The sequence below is a fragment of the Dipodomys ordii genome, unplaced genomic scaffold, assembly GCF_000151885.1.
Source record: "Dipodomys ordii isolate 6190 unplaced genomic scaffold, Dord_2.0 Scaffold93, whole genome shotgun sequence".
Classification (NCBI taxonomy): Eukaryota; Metazoa; Chordata; class Mammalia; order Rodentia; family Heteromyidae; genus Dipodomys; species Dipodomys ordii.
The window spans coordinates 3,915,103-3,925,054 of NW_012267309.1; the positions used below are offsets into that span (position 1 = coordinate 3,915,103).

Consider the following 9,952-nt stretch of genomic DNA (forward strand, 5'->3'; position numbering starts at 1 on the left):
GGGGAGGCTGGGAAGGGATGTGAAGGGTAAACAAAGGAGGAGGCTGCAATGCTTGGTAAGAAATGTATGCATTATCCTGCCCATGTAATTGTAACCCCTCTGTACAGTATGTTCACAAATAAAATTAAATTTAAAAAAAATTCCAAACTGAGCTAATACCAAGTCTTTCTCTCATTTTGTATAAACTTTTCCTGTGTTTCGCTAAAACATTAATCAATTTTTGCTGGCGTGATCTCCAATCCCTGTTGAAGGTGCAACATATATACAGTATATGCTCTACATTACAGTTCTAAAATCTAAAAATCTCTGCTTTTGAAACAAAACTAGTCCCAAGAGTTTCTGATAAAAAAAACTATTTGCCATTTCTTGGTCTTTTGTACTTAGGGTTTATAAAAAAGATAAAGATAGAATGGATGAAACAGTGTTGTATTTTTTTCCCCCAATTGTTTAGAATCCCAAAACCAAGCTGAAGAAATTTGCCATGTGTACTATATGAGACTGCGCTCTGGCCTTACCATAAAAAAGAAGGCTTGTAACTTTAGGAAAAGAACTACCAAAAGGTGTTCACAAAAAACAGGTATGAGAAAGTATATGGGTTTTTGTTGTTGTTGTTGCTTTGTTGTTTTTTTGTGTTTTTTTTTTTTTGCAATGATTGGCATCTGTTTGCCTTCACATACCACATCTAAAGTATTTTTTCCTTACATTTTCTTTGTGAAAAGTAATAAAGATGATAAATTATTAATTGACCATCTTCAAAAGTGCACATAAAGAGGTTTTATTTGTTTTTTGGGGGGGTCCGGTCGTGGGGCCTGAACTCTGGGCCTGAACGCTGTCCCTCAGCTCTTCAGCTCAAGGCTAGCGCTCTACCACTTGAGCCACAGCGCCACTTCTGGCTTTTTTCTTTTTGCTTATGTGGTGCTAAGGAATTGAACCCAGGGCCTCATGCCTGCAAAGCAAGTGCTCTACCACTGAGCCACCTTCCCAGCCCACATATAAAGAGTTTTTAAGAGCTCAAGAGAGCTACTTGATTGAAAATGGAAGACACAAACTTTCATGTAGGTATGTTTATAATATTTCCAAATGATTTTTTTAACTTAAAGGAAGTGGTTTCTAGTGGTTGATTTTGAGTGTTGACACCCTGGTGAGTAGTTTTCTCCTTCCTTGAGTGCTCTACTCAGGTAAAAATATGCCAGGATGTGTTGATTCCATCAGACCTGGGAAGGTCAAAGCCCTAGAATCTTGTACCACATCAGCATGGAGCCTTGACGGGCTCCAAAAAGTCATTGTATCTTTGAAGAGTGAGGATTATGGTCCACCCTACCTCTATTCTTATCCTACAGGTAGACAGCACAAAGAAACAGCTGCTTATCAACAGCCGGGTGAGCAGTATCCCATCTTTGCAGCACCTAGGAACAAAGGACATAGTTTAATAAGTGCCCGGTGTGCAACTAGTGACAATGTTCATGCGAGAGATGAAGAAGGAGGTAAGACATAGGACTCTAGCAAGTTCTTTTACAAGTAGTAGCTCAAGTCTACGTCTTTATGAGTACATGGAAAGAAACTTCTGTCCATTTGCTGCTTGTGTGCATATTTAGTGGTGTCTAGGTGTGACAGAATTGATCTAACAATACATGTACATCCTACAGTTAGCATTCCATTATTTTGCAATGCTTGCTCATGGGCTGAAATCGCATATACATTATCACTGATTAAAATATTTTACCTTAGCTGGGCACCAGTGGCTCACATCTATAATTCTAGCTACTCAGGAGACTGAGATCTGAGGATCATGTGTTCAAAGCCAGCCTAAACAAAAAGTCCCTGTAAGATGCTGATCTCCAATTAACCACTCAAAAACCAGAAATGGAGCTGTAGCTCAAAGTGGTAGAGCACTAGCCTTGAGCAAAAGAGCTCAGGGACAGTGCCCAGGCCCTGCATTCAACCTCTATGACTGACAGAAAATGTATGTGTGTGTGTGTGTATGTATATATATATATATATTATATATATATATATATATATATATATATATATATTCCTCAAAATGTACAAGGAACTCAAAAAATTACCCCACACAAAACTAACAAACCAATCAACAAATGGGCAATGGACCTAAAGAAGACATCTCAGAAGAAGTAAGAATGGCAAATAAACACATGAGGAAATGCTCAAATTCACTAGCAATAAAGGAAATGCAAATCAAAGCAACTTTGAGATTCCATCTCACCCCAGTTAGATTGGCCACCATCAGTTGCTGGAGAATGTAGAGAAAAAGGAACCCTATTGCACTCTCTAAGGTAGTTTGGAGATTCTTCAAATAACTAAACATAGAACTTCTTTAAGACCATACCACTTTTGGGCATCTATCCAGAATGTTACAAGTTAGGATACTGTAAAGATATTTGCATAGTCAGGTTCATTGCTGTACTATTCACAATAGCAAAGTTATGAAAACAGCCCAGATGCCCTACAATAGATGAGTGGATCCAAAAAATGTTATACTTACACACAATGGAATTTTACATGGCCATTAAAAAAATAGTACATCATTTTCAGGGAAATGGATGGACCTAGAACAAATCATGTTAAGTGAGGTGATCCAAGCTCAGAGAGACAAATGGTGCGTTTCCTCTCATTTGTGAAGCTAGATTTAAAATATGGACATGATACCTTATACAGAACTCTAAACATTCACACATAAACCAAAGGAGGATGGCAGTAGAGGCGGAATTCAAAGGTGTAACTCTCCTGAACACTTAAAATACTGCTTATCTAAACAAATTCTAGGAATTGGAAACATAGGTTATTTATGTTGTTGTTGGTGGTGGTGGTAGTGGTGGTGATAGTGGTGTTTGTACGTACTTTTTTTCTTTGCATACACAATAAATATCTGTTTTTAACCTGAATACACTAATAATGTGCCAAGCCCTGAGTTTAAGCCCCAGGACCAGAAAAAAATAATTATAATAAAATATATAATATGCATATATTATTTTTCTTGCATAATTCTATACTATTTGAAAATATAGTAAACTTTTTCTTTCAGTCCCCATATTAGTAACTCCTAAATCTGCTCTATTTTACCATGGCAGGCTTTAAAAAATATTAGCATTTTGTATATGTACTCTGACATGAAAACATTTAAGAACACTATTCTAAGTGTCTCTGTTATTTAGTCAGAGGGCGATTGGGTTTACAACTGCATTCTCCTGGACTGTTAGAAATCCAGGTGAACATAGCGTATAGTAGGACATTCATTTGTCATGTCTATCAAAATATAGTACTTTCTTTCCTACAGTTCCCTAGACCATAGAAAGCCAATAAATGGAAATATAATCAGGCAATCCCTGTCATTCAACTACCTCCTTCTCCCCATCAAACCCTCCCACAAGCACACTGACATAGCCTGCTAGGACAGTCATTCATTCCGAAGACCTTTATTCAGTTCAGGTGTCACATCGCAGGCTGGGAGCTATGTAAAGCTGTGTCAAAGGTCTATCCCACAGTGACAAAGTATAGCTCAAACTGGAAAGGGAAAATCCTTCAATGAAACACTTCAAAAAACAGTTCACCAAAGAATTGTCCATGGAAGCAAGTTTTTGGTGACAGTTTTTTGTTTTTTCTTAACAACAGGAACTTCACCTATTGTAGAATCCTGTGCTTCACTGAGCACATACTATGATAAATGTGTTAGGTTTGTTTTGGAGGATGGAAGTTATGTGATCAATGTTGAAGACTTGGGAAAAGATGAAGAGAAAGGTAGAGTATTTCCTTGTGCCTATTATTATGTAATAATGTTCAGTAAGATTTTTTAAAAATATAAATCTACCAAGCCATCAATAATGGGTTAACTCAAACATAGTAAGTAGATTTCATGCTCTATAGTAATTCCAGTGCATCTGCAGTGGAAGCCTGAACATCTTTTATGTTGAGAAGCCTCAGAAGTTTGGAAAGGTTCGTCTATTGTGAAATAAAGAAAGAGAAATCACATTTTTCACTTGCTAAAATTGTGTTATGAGAGTACCAAACTGTAATCTTTTTAAAAAGGAATATCCCATTGTAATAAATATTTTAAATATTTAATAACTATGTTAGAGATTTCATCAGCCCATATTCATACTTTGAGATCTTTCTTAGGGGCATAAGTTTTACTTTATTACTATATAATAAAAGGGAAGGATCTTCTCTAATATCACTTATATATAGAACATAAATTCTTTGATAAAATTGTATCTCATCAAAGTGCTTTTATGCATTCTCTTTCAGACAAGGTGTTATTGCGTTTCTATGAGTCTTCATACTCTTCAGGTGAATCAGGTAATTTGGAGGTCTGGTTAGCTTTTGAGCTTCAATTCTTAATTTGGGGGTAAGGATAAATCTAGAGCATTCTATGGAAAAGATAAGGCAGTTTCAAAAGGTTCTTTCCAATCTAAGCTCGTGGCAAAAATCTTTGCTGTCTGTTGAGGATTTATTCTATCTCATCTACTTCTTTTTATAGATCAATAGTTCGGATGAAAATTAGGCTACATTTAATAAAGAGCTGTCCTAACCATATAATTGTAATTCTGCTCAAAGTTTGTCCATAGTCACAGCTATGGATATTAGGAGAAACTTATGACCTGAGAAGTACCCATTAAAATCAAAATTCCTATTAGAAAACATTTTTTAAACCTAACATCCCCCTTCAAGGTATTTTTTTTAGGAGAGGACAAGCAAAATGAGCTTGGAATCCAAAGCCTTACCTGAGGCAAATCCTCTAATCTTCCTTCAAGGGATTTTAGAAGTTCCATTTACTTATTTAATACATATATACTTATTTATAATGGCTCTTTAGTTTCATTTGGGCACAAATATTTCTAAGTAAATAAAGTTATTTTTCTTATTACCTTAAGATTGTTTTGCGAGGTGTTAAATTTATTTAAACTAAGATAGTTTATGCCTTTATAATTGTTATTACTTTTAATTGATAGATAAAATCGCATGTATTACTCATGTGCAATGTGAATTCATCTGCATTACCTCACATAATTATCATTTTAATGTAAGGTGATGGTGTTGATGGAAAGATGTCAATGGTAAACCTGAGTCCTACAAAAGACACAGATTTCTGGCTGCATGCCAACACCAAGAAACGCTCTGTGGAGGTAATAGAAATATGATTATATAACTGTCATGATTGACTCTATCTATATATATTTGTGTGTTTGGAGTATTTTGAAGGAAGAGTTTTGTTTGTGCTATTGTAAATAAAACCCAGTTAGCTCTTAGAGTAGAGAAGAGAGAGAAGTATAATGTATGGCTTTTCTACTAAAAGTGTGGTCTCCACCTGCTGCATGGCATCACCTGGGAGCTTGTTAGAAATGTAGGATTTCAAGCTTCTCCTTCCACTCAACTGAATTAGACTGAATAAGAATTAGCATTTAGGGGCTGAGAAGGTAGCTCAGTGGTAGAGTTCTTGCCTTGCATGCATGTGGCCCTGGGTTCAATTCCTCAGCACCACATAAGCAGAAAAAACCAGAAGTGGTGCTACGGCTCAAGTGGTAGAGTGCTAGCCTTGAGCTGAAGAGCTGAGGGACAGCGCCCAGGCCCAGAGTTCAGTCCCCACAACAGACAAAAAAAAAAAAATAGCATTTAAACACTCTTCCAGGAGATTTATGACTTCATTAAAGTTTGAGAAGCCCTGCAAAACATAATGGTCTCTCAAGTTAGTTCTATTTGGCTTTAGAAACTATGTTCTTCCAGTAAGTAATTCTTTGTAAAACAATTTTATGGCCTGTCTCCTAAAGGAAGAGCAGTAGTAAACATGTCCATGTATCAATATTTATGGATAGCACACAAATCTACATATAATCATAGGATTCAATGCATATTTTTATTTAGTCAATGGCACCATTATATTAGTCTGTAAATATCTTGACCAACAAACAACTCAGAACTAGAAGCAAGGAAGAAAACACGAGAGCCTAATGTAAAAGATAAATTATATAAAAACACAAATTTATGAAGTAGTATAGCCATTGAGACACTAGCAGTGCATGGTTGCCAGCATTTTCCTTAACAAAATATTTCTAGGTTTATATACCATAATATCTAGTATACATAACTACTCCAAAGTAAGAGTAACTGCCAGGTGCCAGTGTCTCACACCTGTAATCCTAGCTACCCAGGAGGCTGAGATCTGAGGATCAAGGTTCAAAGCCAGCCCAGGCAACAAAAGTCCGTGAGACTCTTATCACCAATTAACCATCAGAAAACCAAAAGTGGTGCTGTGGCTCAAGTGGTAGAGTGTTCTCCTTGAACTGAAGAGCTCAGGGTCAGTGCCCAGTCCCAGAGTTCAAGCCCCACAACTGACAAAAAAACAAAAAAAGTAAGAGTAACTCATACTGAGTTCTACTATATACTAAGTGCTTGCTAAATAATTTACAAGTATTATCTCATTTAATTCCCATTGTAAGTCTATGGTGGAGTTTTATATTGGTCAACTATTGCTGTGTAATAAGCCATCCCAAAACATAATGACTTAAATTAGTAATCATTTATATTACTCATTTTTCAGTATGTAAGTTGGGAATCAACTAATCAGATAGAACACTGGCTAATTACTCAAAACTGAGACCTGGGGGATAAAGCCACATGGCCAAGGACAGTACACAGCAAAAGAAGGGATATAATCCAGAACTGCTGCATCCAGGCATTCTGGACATACTGCCTAAGTATACTATCAGTGAATCACATTAACTGTTGCTGCCAACCTTTGACCTTCCCTTGGCCCTCTACTCACTTCTTCCTCCCTCTGCTCCCTTACCCAGCAGACTTGCTTGCTGGCTTTCTCTCTCTCTCTCTCTCTCCCTCTCTCTCTTTCTTTCTTTCTTTCTTTCTTTCTTTCTTTGCTAGCCCCCGGGCTTGAACTCAGGGCTTGGGCATTGTCTCTGAGCTTCTTTTGATCAAGGCTAGCACCCTACTACTGGAGCCAAGGTGCCACTTCCAGCTTTTTCTGTTTATGTGATACTGAGGAATCGAACACAGGGCTTCATGCATGATAGGCAAGCACTTTACCACTAAGCCACATTCCCAGCCCCCTAGCAGGCTTTGTAGAAATACAAAGTTATAAATAATGATTCCTGTTTAGGTTCTAACATAGGAAGAAAACATTGACTCTGGATTTCCCACTCATTACTTTTTCTTTTGTTTCCTCAGCTTCAAAAAGGTAAAAGTCCATTGCCAGACCAGGCCTTCTTTGTTCTTCATAAGGACTCCTCTGAATTTGTTTCATTTGAATGTAAGAGTAATCGTGGGACATATATAGGAGTAAAAAATAATCGTCTTGCTCTGATAGAAGAAGAGAGTATGACTAGTGAGAATATCAGGTTTAGGCTGTCTCCTCTAACCCTAATGTGATAGAAAGCTGTGAATTCTGGGTTGTGAAATCCCAAATGCTATAACTGATAAAGGGATAAAAGATAAAGAGATAAGCACTGTCTAAGGGGAAATATTTAGAATGCTGTGCAACATTTTCCATTTCATGTGTAAGAATTGTGAGCATTTTTTCTGATACTTTTTAAAATTTCCCTCTGTATCACTACATATCCAGTAAAAATGTAGGTCTATTAGGTAGTTATTAGTAAATAAAATTTTTAAACAGATATATCCTTTACTATACTTGCTCTATTTTTCATCCAGAAGGAACTTCTCTTTTAGAGTGGAGATCTCTGTAGGGAAGTGAGTGCCACAGTTCAAGTTGTTCTGTGGACAGAGATCCATTTTTAGAAAACTATATAATTTTCATTGCTTTAGCAACTAGTAAAAATACCAAATGCTGTTGTACAGATTATTTCTTGCCTAATACAAAATACCAAGTGTGTTACAGTAGATTCCCTAGAAACACTGAGATAAACCTTGTTTCTGTCAAGAGTTATGACAGAATAAATGCCTACATACCTATGTAGAAAATAGCAATGTGTGAAGAGCCAAGGATAACAGAAAAAAAATTTTAAATCCAATGTTTGCAAAGTGAATCATTTTACTTCTAATGGTTTCATTTTTAAAGTTCTGATTTTTACATAGTGAGTTCACTTTTAGCAACTCATTCTTACATTAGAAAATGAAAAAAAATAGTTTGTTTCCATATAATTGAAATTATTAGAAATAGTTAATGTGATAATATTTTTCTTTTTTAAAGTACTGGGCTATAAGAACATGTTAGGGCAGTTGAATAGTATCAGACCCAAATACTGAGGTGGAGTGAGAAGTCCCTTAGTCTATTAGTTGCCAAAAGGGATATAATTAACATAAAATTTTCACTGTTGGTGCTCCCTTATGCTTATGGCACACCATGTCCTTGTTATCTAGGCTTCCAAAGAAGCCTTTTATAAAATTAAATTTTTATTACCTGTAAGTAGTTGGATCTATGACTTTTTGATACATGGATCTCCTCAGCAAAATTTCTTCTCACCCTTGCTTATCATGTGTGTATAAATCCTTTTGTGTATTACTCAATGACCTGCTTACTCTGGAATCTTCATTTTACTTCTGTCCCTTCCTCAATAGTTTTGTCTTGTTTTGTTTTATTTTTAACCCACTATGTGGCTCAGGCTAACCTCAAACCCACGATCTCTTATCTGAACCTCCCCTATTGGCGTTCAGGGTGCATGGTGACAAACACCCGCATGGTCTTCTTCAGTTCTTTTGATTAACATATCCTTACTACTACACCCCTGGGCTTTATTTATATTTTGTCTGACTTCTGTATTCCAACACCTTTATTCTGGTTTGTTTACCTTATACTGTAATACTTATATACTTCTCCTGATTTCAAAAATTTTCATTGAACATCTTCACATTTCACTGTTACCAAGGCAGCCAGAGTCACACTCAACCATAGAGTAATATTTTTAACTACTAGGGGAATGGCTTTTGTTTATTTAGAAGTCATAGTAAGTTCTACTAAAAATTTTCATAGTTTTAACACAATATATGACAAAACACGGTAATAGAAAACTGATCAAATCTGTCTTTCAAACTCTGGGCTTTTTAATTCCTAATTTGTTGAGACTTACTGGATATAATTGCTAGTGGAATGTAAAAAGAAAGAGGCTGAGAAGTACTGTGCAAGATTACATAATTAAATTCAAATATAGCATTATTTTGTGAATGTACTGGTAAACTATTCTGGAGGCAAAAAATAAAAGCAGTATCTGTTATCGTTCCCTCTGAAAAAAACACTCCATGTTAACTATGTATATCTATAGATTAAAGTAATTATTAGGTAACCACATATTACATTGTGTGTGATCTTGAATAAACTTTTTTAAAAGCATGTATGGCCATCACTTTATGATGAAAGGATTCAATATTCTAAAACAATTAAATAAAAGTAAACATACCCCAATCCACCCATGTTAGTGTGTGCAGTAGGTCATTTGTCTGATAACTTAGAGGATTTAAAACTCAGATTTTCCAGGGAAGAATTTGTCTCTTTTCCTTTTAACCATTGTATTTCTAGTACAAAGAAAGTATTGGGTGACTTTTACTCATGTTCAAACATCCAACATGTTCTTGCACTAGAAATTAGCCTGCTTTCAGAACTCCATATTTACTTTGGAACCTTTTTTTTTAAGGTTTTTTTTAATGGGTAGGGGTGTGGGTATCTGTCCTGGGGCTTGAACTCAGAGCCTGAGCATTATCCCTGAGATTTATTTTCTCAAGGTTAGAGCACTACCACTTGAGTCGCAGCTGCACTTCCAGCTTTCTGTTTGCTACTTGGAGATAAGTCTCTCAGACTTTCTTGCCTAGGCTTTGAACTATGACTCTCAGATCTCAGTCTCCTGAATAGCTAGGGTTAAATGTGTGAGCCTTAGCACCTGGCTTTAGAAACCTATAACTCAGATATCTTATTTTCTTATTTTCCTACTTTAAAAAATACTTTCCCCATTATTATAATCAGTCCTTTTTG

General features: G+C 36.1%; 1 protein-coding gene across 1 annotated transcript in view; it reads left to right on the top strand.

The window, feature by feature from the left end:
• Il33 (interleukin 33) overlaps nt 1-9,317 on the top strand; it is a 38,753-nt gene extending 29,436 nt beyond the window's left edge. The window contains exons 3-8 of the mRNA XM_013026439.1: nt 452-577; nt 1,341-1,484; nt 3,634-3,759; nt 4,267-4,317; nt 5,047-5,144; nt 7,198-9,317. Coding sequence (XP_012881893.1) covers nt 452-577; nt 1,341-1,484; nt 3,634-3,759; nt 4,267-4,317; nt 5,047-5,144; nt 7,198-7,398 — 746 coding nt within the window. The 3' untranslated portion in view covers nt 7,399-9,317. The remainder of the gene's footprint in view (nt 1-451; nt 578-1,340; nt 1,485-3,633; nt 3,760-4,266; nt 4,318-5,046; nt 5,145-7,197) is intronic.
• Nucleotides 9,318-9,952: the final 635 nt, after the last annotated feature.